Here is a 15,876-nt window from a genome sequence, read left to right as displayed (position 1 = left end):
CTTTGAGGGAAAACAGGGCTGGTCAATCTACTCCCTGGCGGCAACCATCACCCAATGTTTCTATCACCTTTCCTGAACACCTGCCTCTGACCAAAGAAGGTAACGCATTTAAGGTTCTCTCAGTGTTTACTGCTACGAGGGAACAGAGGAAATAATAAATTAACAGGGAATTTTTACCTAAGAAATAACTTATAAAAATATCTTACAATAAAAGTTGTAATCAAAATTTATTGCGTAAGTTACCCAAGCCAGGCTACCAATACAATTTAAATGCAATGAATCCTAATCTTACTCAACTCCCCTTTTCTTTCGCTATGTAATTTTTGGCAGTTCTTATTTAATTGTTTGTTTAGAGAAACCAGGCTTTGCTCTACCCAGTCTTCAGTGGTTAGAGCAGTAGCTGGCACCAGGGCCCTTCTGTTCTCCCACCCCGCCACAGCACTGGGACCTACGGAATCAGACAACAGAGACTACTGCAGGGATATGGGAGTCCTGGTGGTGCAGTGGTTAAGCATTTGGCTGCTAACCAAAAGGTTAGCAGTTTAAACCAACCAGCCATTCCCTGGAAACACTATGGGGCAGATCCATTCTGTCCTATAGGGTCGCTATGAGTCGGAATTGACTCAACCACAATGGGTTGGTTGGTTGACGGGGATATGAGGACACATAATCTTCCAGAGACTTATGTTTATAAGAGAAACATTTGGTACAAATACCTTTCCACTTCCTATAATGACATCACTCTAGCTTAGTCTCTGATATAATCACTTTGGGAAGTGGCATTTGGTCACGGGAGGGACAAGGTGAGGTTTTCTCAAGGAGGATGCCTCGCATAGACCTTCCTGTACTGACATCATCAACAGAGCTAACTGGATGCAAGAGCACGTGAAAGAGTTCAACACATTTTCTTAACCGAATGTAGTAAGTACAAGATGAGGCATATTCACTAAAACAATTCATCTTCATCAGAACATAATTAAACTCTCTAGCTAAATAATTGATTTATATAATAACTGCATTTCAAACGGGGCTTGAAAACATGAATAAATTTCAACCAGGCTCGAAAACTTGGATTATTCATTAAGTACCCTATTTTTGGTTTTATGGTTTCTGACCCTTTAATTAGAAAGCCAGAAAGGTCAACGTTCTAGAAAATCATATTCTCTGGATATTAAAATTAATTAAATTTTATCGCACACAGCTTCATGGTTTATACTAGCTGCAAATCATCTAGATAAAATTTGTATTTAAAAATTCTAAATTCCTCTTAAAGAAGTTTCTCCAGTGATCATTTTAAAGGGAGAAAACAACCACCTCACTTTTCAAGGTAAAAATTTAACATGCAACATCAGGACCTCCATCCTTAATAGTACGTAATTGTATTATCTCTTCTCTCTTCTCTGACTGCCTTGTTTTCTTCATTCATAAGATATTCAACAACAAAAGCAAGTCTAATAATTCCATGTTTTTCCCAAAAGACATGATGAGCTATTTCCATGATTACAAAATTGTTACAGAATCTCAGAAATTTTGAAAATTTGGGAGGAAAAAAATAGTTCTAAACCAAGAAAACTACTATCAACATTCTGATGTATTTAATTCCAGGTTTCTTCTAACGCTTTGATAAATATGACTATAATCATATTCTAACTTTCTATCCCCCACTCTAAGTATTTTTTCCGTTACTGCAACTTTTTGCACACTCATATTTTTAGTGACTGTAAAATTTCTAACAGTCCATTGTGTGGTTATACAATGATATGCTTACCCATAGCCTTCTAATTATAAACTCAAACAAAGCTGATTTATAATACTGAAAAATTAAAAAAACAATGCTTTATCTGCAAAGATGTGCACCTTCCCTCGCCACCCCCGGAGGGCCAGATTCTTACCTTCTACGTCAGCCCTGCTGGATGAGCTCTCAGAATCCGTGCGACTGTTCAGCTCTGGCAGACACGGAATATAGCCCTCAGGAGGCAGGCTCACTGCACACAGTCGTCTTTCAGTCTGGATCTTAGTGCCGCCATCTGTGAGGGATCAACTTGGAGACATTATATAATGCAGTCAGACATTTATTTGCCTTAGTATCGTTTCTCCAACCAAGTTCATTGAAGACATGAAATCAGATAGCTCAGTGGAACCTAACCATGGTTATAAATGCTGATTTTAATAAGCCAAGTGTTTTTCCAGAAGATCAAGTCACCTATATATCCACTCAGGAAAAACAAGGGATTTATAATTATTTAAACCCCTATTTAGCTACTTATTATGTAAACCTTTGTGTTTTTATTATATAAGAGCATGTCTAACTCATGAGTAGAAAGCAAAAATAAAAACATCCCATATTAACACACCTCTCATTATCACAACATGGATCCCCTAATATTTTTGTGCATGGTCTTCTGAAATTTTCTCCATATATACCAACAATGTGTGTACCCAGTGTATACACAGGTACACACATACACATGCCCCAATGGGATCATGCTATACATATTTTATTGTTATATATTTGTTTTAGCCATCTAGTGCTGCTATAAGAAAAATACCACAAGTGGATGGCGTTAACAGAGAGAAATTTATTTCTTCACAGTAAAGTAGGCTAAAAGTCCAAACTCAAGCTGTCAGTTCCACAGGAAGGCTTTCTCTCTCCTTGGCCTTCTCATCAATTCTCCCCTGGACTAGGAGCTTCTCCGTGCAGGGACCCCGGGTCTAAAGGACGCGCTCTGCTCCTGGCACTGCTTTCTTGGTCGTATGAGGTCCCCACTCTCTGCCTGCTTCCCTTTATCTCTTGTAAGATAAAAGGTGGTGCAGACCACACCCTGGGGAAACTCCCTTTGCATTGGATCAGGGATGTGACCTGAGCAAGGGTGTTACATCCCACCCTAGCCCTCTTTAACATAAAATTACAACCACAAAATGGAGGACAATCATACAATACTGGGAATCGCGGCCTAACCAAGTTGACACATATTTGGGCGGGGGGGGCAATTAATTCAATACATGACATACATTTCTGTGTACAACGTAATAATGTATTTAATTTGAATATGTTAAACTAATATATTAAGATACAAGTCCACATACTATTTCAATGGTTGTATAATATTCCATGTTATTGGTGAATTATAATTTAATCACTCTCAAAAATATTGCACATGGAGGTTGTCATGGATTGAATTGTGCCCCCCAAAAATATGTGTATCAGTTTGGCTGCAACTGTCCAACATTTTGCCATCTGATGTGATTTTCCTATGTGTTGTAAATCCTACCTCTGTGATGTTCATGAGGTGGGACAGGTGGCAGTTAGTAAGGCAGGACTCAACCTACAAAATTGGATTGTGTCTTGAGCCAATCACTTTTGAGAGAGAAAAGAGAGGTGTGAGCAGAGAGATAGGGGGACCTCATTCCACCAAGAAAGCAGTGCCAGGAGCAGAGCGCATCCTTTGGACTTTGGTTCCTGCGCTGAGAAGCTCCCAGACCAAGGGAAAATTGATGACAAGGACCTTCCTCCAGAGCTGACAGAGAGAGAAAGCCATCCCCTGGTGCTGATGCCCTAAATTTGGGCTTTCAGCCTACTTTACTGTGAGGAAATAAATTACCCTTTGTTAAAGCCATCCACCTGTGGTATTTCTGTTACAGCAGCACTAGATGTCTAAGACAGGTTTGGTTTCTAAATTTTCACCTTTACAAACAGTTTCTATGACCATCCTTGTTGCATATAATTGTACATACTTGGCCATTTTGTTTCTTAGCATAAATTTGTGGAAATGCAATGTTTGGTTCGAAGGTATGCACCTTTTGCTGGCTTTTGATATACATTGTCTAGAAAGATAACTGTAAGAGAGCTGATTTCATCTATGCTCTTTTCAACATTGGTAACATCAATCTTCTAAATCTCTGTATCTTCATATAAGATATGGAAAAGTGACTCCCTTGTATATGGCAAACACACGTGAATATGGCAAACACACGTGAATATCCCAAGTAGTCTTCACATAAAAACGAATATTTGATTTTAAAAACAATCACAATGACAAATATTGCACAAAAATACTAATACATAACAATGTTTTGTTTCAAGACATTCAAATGCAAAAACCTTGAAACGTTTTCAAATTCCTTTGCCATCAATATATTTTACTTTCTTGAAGCTAAGACGCAAGGATTCTAGCTCCTGAGTTAATCGGATTCACCACAGTTGATTAACTACCGTGTCACTCTCTGCTGGAGTCAAGGACGGAATGGGGGTATGCTTCTAAGTATACTATCCCCCACTGGTAACGTCAACGTTTGATCATTTTTCACAGAATAATTTTGGAAGCTTTTAATCAGCTAAATCTTTCTTAATAAGAAAGTTGAATAGAACTTAGAAATGTCATTGTTCATTTAATTATTAGGACGAATACAGGAGGAATCACGGAAGTGAAATACGAGATGACTCATACAATGAAAAATAATGACACATCGAAGAAAAACGAGTTCAAAAATCTAATATGCTAGGGGAACGATCCTCCTATGTTAAGCAACCACATGCTGACTTTTAAGGCTGAGCTTTTAAACTATAAATGACAATACTGTTATGATGAAAGATTTTAAGCAAGGCATTAGAATATTCCCTTGGGCCTCAGTTTGCTTATCTGTCAATTACCATAATTGACAGATAAGCTGTAATAAAAGCTTCCACTTCTAATTCTTTATTCTTCTGGGTAAAATATGGTCACTGTGATGACATTTACCCTTTTTACATGCCAGACGTTATATTCACTGCTCAGGCGGTAAGCAAGGAGAAGATCAACTATACTTTACTGAGCAGCCAGTAGCCATATACTTCCATATGGTTTTCTCCTCCACTTGACACATACAGCGCACAGCGTTTATTAGCCCCAGAAGCTAAATTAGAGTTCCCCTGGGACATCTCATCTCCCGATGTGAGAGTTCAAGATATAGAGATGGCACATCAGAATCCCACCTTCCTTGCTGATGAAAGCCCTAGAAAAATACAGAGGGAAACTGTCCATGTTTGAAATTCCTAAGTATAAGAAGAAGCGGGACAATTTAATTAGCTCTAGCTGGTTGATTAGTTTAAATGCATGCTTCTGAATTTTTACTATATTTCTGGTAGTGGTATTTGTTTTGTAGGATACTGTCATTCAAGCTTGATTTAATTCTTCAATCTCATCTGGAACTACCATCCACTGAGTCTATCACCTTTTCACTGTCCTTAGGCCTGATGGTCTCCTATACGGTCTTTCTCAGTTTAAATTGCGTGGTCCTTCATTATGATCACTCCTTTGTATCTGCCTATAGCTCTCTGGCCCTTTTCTCCCCCTCTGTTATATTCACTGGCAAAATCCCAACCAGGTTATACTGAACACTCTACCTCTTCTGGGTACTCCTGGACAGCTGAATGGCTATGGAAAAACATAACCACGTTGACTGTTCTCACCTCAAATGCAGGACTACTCATCTCAAATGGGTACTCGGTGCTGCCTACAAATCTTAACATTCTCCCAGTCTCTCTCTCCTAGCAATGATCATATACCTCCTCCTTTCTCTTCTAATGGCCCTTCACTATGAAAATAACCAAGAGTAGGATAGAGTTCCGCAGGCTCCTATCACCACCTCTACTATAACCAGAATCTTCAGATACTGCCTTGCCTACAAATTTTACCTACTGGCCAAGACTAACCCCTTCATTCTTGTACTCATCCTCTCTCACCTAGGCAAAGACATAGCTCTGGCAATTTTCTCCTCTCTCTCTGGCATTATCAATTTTTCACCTCTACCTTGTCACCTTGTCATTCTCAATAATACACAAACATGCTGTTATCTCTCCCATCTTAAAAGGCTTTTGTTTCCACACTCCCTCAACCACCACCTGATCAATATGCACCATTTGCCAGCAAAGCTGCCTGTACTCACTGTCCCTAATTCTTCTAATCATCTGCTTTTGAACCCAGCCAATTACTCTCTTATTAAGTCTTACAATGACTTCCAAGTTTTGCTAAACATACAAAAAATATTACTTCTTTATTATAGTCAATAGTTAATTAATTATCCATTTTTTAAATCCATTTCCGGGCTCCCTGCTGTTTCCAATACCCCATGCCTCCCTCTCTCGGTTCACTTTTGTTTTTTGCTAAGTACATGGTTCTTTCAGTGAAAACGTGTGGTGGTTAAAATCTCTTGGGCTTTGTAGGTTTGAAAATATATTTATTTGGCATCTTTTTAAAGATTATAGTTATCAATTTAGTTAATAGGTAAAAAATAATAATAATAATTTTTTAAATTTTATTTTATAGTTACACAGCTCAATGGGTACAAAAGTATATACAGTGAAAATCTCCTTGCACTTCTGCACCCCAGTCACTCAGCTTCCCTTCCAGGAGGCAACTAATGTTATCATTGTGTGTGTGTGTGTATTCTTCCAGAGCTACTTGTATATATACAAACAAATATACATATATTATTCCTTTTTCTCCTCTTCTTCGTACTAACGAATCCAGCAGCAAACAGCGTCTCTCGCTTTTTTTCACTTAATGATACATCTTTGCACCCATGCCAGTAACACATCAAGTTCCTCACTCCTTTTGATAAACCCACCAGCCAGTGCCATCGAGTTGATTCTGATACATAGCGAGCCTACAGGACAGAGTAGAACTGCCCCATAGAGCTTCCAAGGAGTGCCTGGCGGATTTAAACTGCTGACCTTCGGTTAGCAGCTGTAGCACTTAACCACTACGCCACCAGGGTTTCCTATCGTGCGCATAATTCCAACAGGCCAATGTACCATAATTTATTTAACTGATCTCCTCTTAAAAAAATTTACACTTTTTTCAATCTCATTACTCTGAACAACGCTACAATGAATAACCTTGAACACGTCATTTTCCACAAATGTTAAGTTAATCTACAGGAACAATTGCTAGAGGTAGAATTGCTGGGTCTAAGATGTGCGTGTATTTGTAACTTTGATATATGTTATCCGACTGCCCTTCCTAGACAACGTACCAATTTATCCTTCAACTACACGTAAGCGCCTGCTCCCTGCTCCTGACAGTGTACTGACAAAATTTTCTGATCTATGACCATTGGACAGATTTAAGGTATCTCAGAGTATCTTCTGATTTGTCTTTCTCTTGTTAGCAGTGAGTTGAGCATCACTTTTTTGTGTTGGTTTGTTCATGATGGGAGAGCCACTTGTTTACCCTTTCTGTGAACCGCCCCTCACTCTCCTTTGCTCATTTCTCTTTTGGGCTCTTCATCATTTATTAATACTTCAGCTCTTTGGATATTAAGAAAGGAACCTTCGTCAGGACTAGGAATTGCAATAGTTTTTTCCAGTTTATTATTTGTCTTTTAACTTTGGTAATTTTTTTTTTTTTTGCCTTGTGGAATTTAAAATATCATAAGGTATAATTATCAATATTTTCTTTTATGCCTCTGTATGTGTATGAAACTTCAGAGGGGAAAAGTTCTCCCATGGTTTCTTTTGGTTTCAATTTTTTAGACTGAAATACTGGCTCCATTTGGAATTTAGCCAAATTTGCAATTTTTCAGGTAAATTTCAGTCCTAACTTATTTTGTTTCCAGGTAGCTATGCAGTTGCCCCCAGCACAACTCAAAGATTTCCCCCTTTGTTCTCGCTCACTGATTTGCCCCCTTACTCTTCAATATCAGCTTGACTGCATGTAAAATTCCAGATTAGCCCTGTCTGATGGGGCAGTTCTACCCTGTCCTATAGGGTCACTATGAGTCGGAATCGACTTGACGGCAACGGGTTTGGTTTGGTTTTTTAATATAGCTTGCTGTGATTACAGAAATATTCTATATCTGTGTGTCCAATACACTAGCCACAACCTTGTGTGGTTAATAAGCACTTGAAACGTGGCTAATGTGATCAGAGAACTGAAATTTTAATTTTAATTAATAAAACTTTATATAGCTACACATGGACAGTGGCTACCTTACGACGTCACAGTTCTAGATCACCAGTTAATTTTTCTCAGCATGTGGCAAGATCTTATTCCATGGTCTTATGTTCTCTACAGTTGAATACGACAAGCCTAGTTAGTCTAAGGGTTACTTCTTAGGCAGTTTGTTTTCTCTGTGGTAACTTCTTACCCTCGTGTTTAAGCGTGGATTTGCTTTTATTTATCCTGTTAACTACTCAGAGTGTGCTTCTGGTCTAACGGCTCTTTTTTCTGGAAAATTCTCAACACATCTTTCACACTTGCCTCAAAGCTCAAATATGCTTTCACTTTCTACACACATTCTTCGAATCTCTGTGCCAGATTCTGAGTGAGCATTCTTCAGTACAACCCTCAATTCACAAACGTTCTGTAACTTCAGGTCCAGCCTACGGATACTCACGTTTCATCAATATTGTGTTTTTACTTCCAAGACTGAGGTGTTTCTTTTCCACGTCCACTTGTTTATTTCATTTTGGTCTGTTTCAAGATTCTTTTCTAATGTAAATTATGCCCTTATTAATTTCCTACACAACTCAAGGTATTTAAAGGTGCCTTTTCTTAGAAAACGGAAGGAGCTCCAACTCAGCTGCTCAACCCAGAAACCAGGAAGTAACCCATGACTAATCCTTCTCCTTTACCTGCATCTACAACACATCAGTTGTTGTTGTTGCTGTGTGTCACTGAGTTGATTTCGACCCATAGCAACCCTAGATTATTATTATTATTATTGCCCCCTAGGGTTTCCTAGGCTGTAATCTTTATGGGACCAGATTGCCAGGTCTTTTCTCCTGTGCGGCAGCTGGTGCTTCCAATAGCTGACCTCAGTTAGCAGTTGAGTGCTTAATCACTGCACCACCGGGCTCCTATACGTGTCTAAGATGCTCTCTTCAGCAGGCTCCTTTTCATCCTTTAGGTTCCAGCTTCCGTGACTTCTCAGTGCTCACACAATTTAAACAAGGCCTCTGTGACACCCCCATACCTCCATTATTCAGTATCAGCATATTTTCAGCAAATAGCTACACCCCCACCATTTGCTGAGCACCACTGTATCTTCTTCATAGTTTGCAGTTGTTTACTTGCTCACATGTCTCATTGTGTCACCAGCTAGAATGGGAACCGAATGATAGCAGGAAGTTTCGTTTCACTATCCTATAATCAGGACTTCTCAGTGGCTGGCCAACAACAGGGATTCACTGTATTCACTACATAAATCAGCGACAGAGCCATTATTCCCAGATTAGCTTTCATAATGTTGTGATAGATCAGATTCCCAGTGATCCTTAGTGATACTACAGCTCTAGTTAAATGGCTTACATTTTATAAACCAGAGCCTGAGGCATCAATTTGGAAAGGCAAAAACGGTATAGCGGTTACAAGATTAAACTAAGTTGTACAATCGAACCTGGATTCAATTCTCAGTTCACCCTACTAACTAGTCCTACAGCCTAAGCCTCAGAGTCTTCATGTATGGAAATAAGTAACTACCTTCTAGGACTGTTTTTATGACTTAACGAAATAATCCACGTGAGGCAACTGGCACAGTACCTAAAAAGACTGTGAACGGAACTAACACTAGTATCAGCAATAAAGATGCAGCAACCCAAGGGACAAAATTCTGGAAGAAACTTACTGCTAAGACTGTGTGAAGTCACTTCAGAATGGCAGTCTCTAATATCTGTTTGGTTATGCCCACCCTCTAACTCTTTCCTCAGACCCGGGATGGGCCCCAAAGGCAGTTTACTAAATTCATCGTGATGTGATCAGATGTTTTAAGTTCCCTTCTGTTTCAGCCACTGTGCAAGATACTAGGGATGTTGTAACAAACAAGACAGACAGCTCCCATCTCCAGAGACCTTACATCATGAAAAAATAGAATATAATGTGATACTTATGAAAGCTTACTCAAAGACTTATGAATGAAATAATTAAGGTAATATGATAGAATATAACTAGTGGAGGAAACCAAATAAATTGAAAGGGAGACTTGATATTATAAAGATATCAGTCCTCCCCAAATTCAGCTAGCAACTAAATGTAGTTCCAACTAAAATCCCTAAAGGGTACATATTATACTTATGGACACAATACATATGTAGTAAGAGAATGAATGAACACAGACTGGAGTATACAGATGTTATATTCCATGTACACCTCTGCACATTATTTTTTTCACTTGCCATTAGTGATGATATATGTAGAACTAAATCATTGCTTTAAGCAGCTTATACTACCCTCTTAAACAGAAACCCTGGTGGCGTAGTAGTTAAGAGCTAAGGCTGCTAACCAAAAAGCTGGCAGTTCAAATCCACTAGGCGCTCCTTGGAAACTCTGTGGAGCAGTTCTACTCTGTCCTATAGGGTCACTATGAGTCGGAATCGACTGTTTTATCTGTTTGATAAAAACAGCTCTGGATTTTGCAATCCAGCATCTTAAAAAGAACGTCAACAAGCTTTAAAAAAGTTAAACGCAATGAGAAAACTTTTAAAAATCCAAACTATTTCAGCAAGAGAGAGTAATTTCTCACAATTCCATCACCACTCTTAACAACTGAATTTTTTTCCCTATGCATTTAAATACTTTTAACTAAATTTCAATCAAATTTCTCATATGATTGTAGTACTTTTTTCTCATTATTAAGAGCAATATTCATGTATTACTGTTATTAGGTCCTGTTGTGTTGGTTCTGACTCACAACAACCCTACGTACAACAGAATGAAACACTGCCTGATTCTGTGCCATCCTCATAGTCGTTGTTATGCTTGGGCGCACCATTGCAGCCACTGTGTCAATCCACCTCACTGAGGGTCTTCCTTTCTTTCGCTAACCCTCTACTTTACCAAGCATGATGTCCTTCTCCAGGGACTGGTCCCTCCTGATAACACGTCCAGAGTATGTGAGATGAAGTCTCGCCAAACTCCCTTCCAAGGAGCATTCTGGCTGTACTTCTTGCAAGACAGGTTTGTTCATTCTTCTGGCAGTACATAGTTGTCTTAGTCATCTAGTGCTGCTGTAACAGAAATAACACAAGTGGGTGGCTTTAACAAAGGGAAATTTATTTCTTCACAGTGAAGCAGGCTAGAAGTCCAAATTCAGGGCATCGGCTCCAGGGGAAGGCTTTCTCTCTGTTGGCTCTGGAAGAAGGTCCTTCTCATCAATCTTCCCCTGGACTAGAAGCTTCTCCGAGCAGGGACCCTGGGTCCAAAGGACACACTCTGCTCCGGGTGCTGCTTTCTTGGTGGTATGAAAATCCTCTGGTCTCTCTGCTTGCTTCTCTCTTCTATATCTCAAAAGTGACTGGCTCAAGACACAATCCAATGCTGTAGATTGAGTCCTGCCTCATTAACATAACTGCTGCCTATCTCCCCTCATTAACATCACAGAGGCAAGATTTTACAACACACAGGAAAATCACATCAGATGACAAAATGGCAGACAATCACACAATACTGGGAATCATGGCCCAGCCAAACTGATATACATACTTTTGGGGAACACAATTCAATCCATGACAAGAGTATATTCAATATCCTTCACCAACACCACAATTCTTCTTCAGTCTTCCTTACTCACTGTCCAGCTTTCACATGTGTACGAAGCAACTGAAAATACCATGGCTTGGTTTTTTCCCTCATTATCAAGGGCAATATCTGTACACATTTGCAATACTCTTCATTCTTTAATAGCATGATTTGAATAGCTGGATAGCATTCCATCTTTTAAATGTATCACCGTTCATTTAGCCAACTTCAACTGCTAAATATTCAGACTTCTAACTTTCAGCTATTATAAAATAACCATATGTCAGCTTATGTCCTCCCACTTCTTGGAGAATGAAAGAAACTTGGCTCGGACTCCCAATTACACGACCCGCAACAGTCCAAAGGCCTCCTACGGTTTTTCCGAATACTTGAGATGATACTTCATCATCGTCTGCTCAGTCCCCGGCTCTGTCTGTGCACGCTGTTTCTCTTATTCCTTGTCAATCCAGACACAAAACTCAGCTGCTTCTTTCCTACAGCTAATCCACTCATCCCAAAAACCTTGAGAGTTGCCTAATTTTAATGAAGATTTCAGAGAAGGGGGCCAAGGGGGCTAGACCATGTTCTGCACAATCTTTGCCATTTGGATATTCCCCGCCCCATCCTCTTGCATCTCACATGGTGCAGGTTTGCCCCCTTAGGAAAGTCTGGGGGCCTGCCAACATCGTTGCCCTCAGCCGCTCACACAGGCTATTATGAGCAGTAAAGAAGATAGAACCTTCTTTGAGAAAGGATCAGACAGACTCAGGATATGCTTGTGGGTTGTGTATTGGGTCTGAGAGAAAGTGTAGGGAAGGATGATTACTGCTTTGGGTCTGAGCAACTGGGAGTCACTGTTTAGTGAGATGTGCAGGAGTTCTGTCTTAGAGACCTGGGGTTTAAGGTGCCTACTGGATGTCTAAGTGGAGGAGACTGGCAGGCAGTTGTCCATACAATACTCTGTGAGCTACCTTAGGGTGAGAATCTCTAAGCTTGGGGATAGGTCTAGGTTGGAAAAACAAATCTGGGAGCTAAGAGTATGTATGTATGCATGCATGTATGTATGTATGTGTGTATGTATCTACCTATCTACCTACCTACCTATGTGGAAACTTAAGCCAGTATCTATCTATCTACCTGCCTGTCTGTCTGCCTGTCTATCTGCCTACCTGTCTCTCTGGAAATTTAAGCCATGAGTTTGGATAAAATTACCTAGGAAGTGGGTGTAGACAAGAGAACACTGAGCAATGAGTTTTGGGGCACTCCAGCATTCATAGGCTGTGGGTATGAGTCATCTTAGTGCACAGAGGAAAGCTATTAGGTCAAAGAATAAAAAAGTTTAATATCTGAACACGTACTATAAAACTGCCCTCCAGAAAGGATGTGCTATGTGACATTCCTACCAGCAAATTATGAGTATTCATTTTCCTGAATTCTCGATGACAAGGTAGTATACATACTTTTTAAAAATGCTCTGCCACTTTGGTAAGCAGGAAGCAGCGTTTTATGGTTGTCTTTATCAGGATATTTATAATTATTAGAGAGGTTCTCAGTGATCTTTTTGTTTGAGGGACAGCAAGGTTCAAGCACAGTTGCCCTGTAGAATCCTAAATTTCGGCTAAAAGCTTACATTCATATTCTGTTCCAGTCTACAATACTTTAATGTTAAATATTTTAGTTTAATTATTCTCAGGGAAAAAAAAAATGGAAAAATCATTCCCTACTTCCACGGGTGAAGTGGCAAAATGCTACTGCAGGGAGTATGGATCCCATGAGACAGGGCTGAATTGAAGAAAAGTTGATACCATGTAACACATTCTGGGTCATGACAATTTTTTTTCTGTCTTGGTATCACAAACAAGAAATTAGATCTACGTGAATATGTTGACACAAATCACAGTCGTGTCTTTTGACTTACTTTCTGAGCTACATCACAGTAAAAACCTCCAAGGAGATCTGCCATGACGGCTGCCCAGAGGGGGCACGATACAACGTTTCCAGTCTTCTTCTGTTGACAATGGAGCCCTGGTGGTACAGTGGTTAAGAGCTCAGCTGCAAACCAAAAGGTCAGCAGTTCAAATCTACCAGCTGCTCCTTGGAAACCCTATGGGGCAACTCTACTTTATCCTACAGGGTCACTATGAGTTGGAATCGATATAATTGCAACCAGTTTGGTTTTTAGGTTTCTGGTGACAATGGCTAAGCAAATGTTCTCATTATAGGTCAAACTGTTTATGCCCACGGCCAACTGATGGAACCCGTAATCCTCTTGTTGGTCCACCTCTTTATCTTCTCAAGGATCTGTTTATCAAAACATGCTTTCAGTATAGAAGAATAATTGTTTTTACTTTCCTTCTGATTTTCATCATATTTGAATGAATCCCAGCATCCAACATCTCAGACAAAAAAACAACAACAAAAAAAACTCACACTCCCAATGATCAATTCTCATTATCCAGCTTTCAAACTACAATTTCATTACAGCCATTTTATGTGCAATAAAAAGTTTCACTGCCTTGTAGTTTCTAATTGAAAGTGCTTAGCCTTGGAAAAATATCTGCCAAACTGGACAGGTTTGTGAGCCACTTTTTATTTAAATGATGAGCAATTAATCCATTTACCACATCCAGGATTTTATCCTCTCATAGAAACTTTTCCCATCTTTACTTGCCATTTTTTCTACCAGCTTCATCACATTAAGTTGGCATGGAGCACAGCTAGCTTTTAAAGGCACTTCCTTTTCTGTAGCATTATTTCCTAAAAGCACAAATATTCAAACATCCAAAATGTCTATTTTTGAGAAACAAAATTTACTTTTGCTATTTCACTGAACATTAATAAGAAAGTTAAGAAGTAAACGCTGGGGGCTAGACACAAGGGAATGGATTACTTCCGGGGCCTGACGCAAACTACCATTTCTTTTGCTGTTCCTTTCACAATGAATTTCATCCATAAACACTTAACTAGTGAGTCATATTCTTGATAAAATACTAATATATTAGAGACTTCCACTTCTGGTTAGAAGGCAGATGAGATAGTCTGACAAACCTCTCCTGCAAAGCACCTAGAAAGGCCTGATAAAACGTAGCAAACATTCTTGAAATGCATAGCTGAGCCCTGGAAACAAGGACAATCCCTGGAGGCCATAATTGAAGGAGGAAAAGAAATCCCAAGAACAAGCTCACATGTACCATGCAATACCATGCAACATCACAGAAGATGTTAATTCTCCCCCAAATAAACCTACAAACATGATACAAGTGCAAACCACCTTTGAAGAGAATTTTTTGTGTGCAACCTAATTTTAAAATGCACACGGAAAAGCAACGGGCCAAGAACAAACTGAAGGATAAACAGAATGGGTTTGGTCTACCAGATACTAACACATTACAAGCCAGAGTAACTGGATAACGTGTGCTAGCAGAGGGACAGTCACAGAGCAACCAACGGATCAAACGGGAGGGCACAGAAACATACACAGACTTACATGGGAACCTGTTCTATTACGTGGTCGTAGATAAATGGTGCTGAGAAAACTGGATACTCATATGGGGAAAAATGAAATTAGATCATGAACTCATTCTATACACAAAAATCTGGAAGAAGGAAGAAAAAAATCTAAATGGGAAAGGCATATCTTGGAAGAATATTTAAAATTTCTTTGCTATTAGGGCAGAGAAATGTTTCTTCAACAAGACACAAAACGTATAAACCATAAAGGCCAATAAATCTAATATTAAAATTAACTTCTGAACAATAGGAGATATTACTGTTTTTAAAAAACATACATACATATACACATATGTACATATACGCACACATACGCATTAAGTGTAAGGCTGGTAACTACCAAATTCTGGGGAATGATACTAGTTTCAAAGGTTTGTCATACAAAGTATCAGACATTGGATGGCTTAAAACAAGAGGAATTTATTCTTTCACAGATCTGGAGGCTAGACGTCCAAACTCAAGGTGTTGATAGCGCCATGTTCTCTCTGAAGGTTGTAAAGGAGGAATCTTTCCTTGCCTCTTCAAGCTTCTGGTGGTCCCAAGCATTCTTTGGCTTGTGGCGGCCTAACTCCAGTCTCTGCCTCCATCTTCACATGGCTGTCTTCCCTCTGTGTCCACGTCCTTGGGTCCCTTCTCTTCTTTCCAAGAGGACGCCATATTGGATCACGGCTTACCCTACCACTACTGAGCCTTGATGCAGACTGCCATTTCCTTCGCTGTTCCTTTCACGTTGCTTTTCACATATGAGTATGACCTCATGATAACCAATAACATCTGCAAAATGCTATTTCCACATATGGTCATATTCACAGGTGCTGGGGGTTGGGACTTCAACACATCTTTTTCAGGGGAAAGACAAATTCAACCCATA

The 15,876-nt window shown here is 39.5% G+C and overlaps 1 protein-coding gene across 3 annotated transcripts in view; it reads right to left on the bottom strand.

The window, feature by feature from the left end:
- The window catches only part of ERICH1 (glutamate rich 1), a 105,520-nt gene that overhangs the window by 50,841 nt on the left and 38,803 nt on the right, over window positions 1-15,876 (bottom strand). For all 3 annotated transcript variants that reach the window (XR_007519723.1, XM_049904659.1, XM_049904660.1), the window contains exon 3: window positions 1,893-2,027. Coding sequence is in view for 2 of the 3 variants with exons in the window: in XM_049904659.1 (XP_049760616.1) it covers window positions 1,893-2,027 (135 nt within the window). In the remaining variant the exon portion in view is untranslated. The remainder of the gene's footprint in view (window positions 1-1,892; window positions 2,028-15,876) is intronic.

This window comes from Elephas maximus, chromosome 12, assembly GCF_024166365.1.
Source record: "Elephas maximus indicus isolate mEleMax1 chromosome 12, mEleMax1 primary haplotype, whole genome shotgun sequence".
Classification (NCBI taxonomy): Eukaryota; Metazoa; Chordata; class Mammalia; order Proboscidea; family Elephantidae; genus Elephas; species Elephas maximus.
Note: the sequence above shows the minus strand (reverse complement) of the source record. Positions and strands in the feature narration are given on the sequence as shown.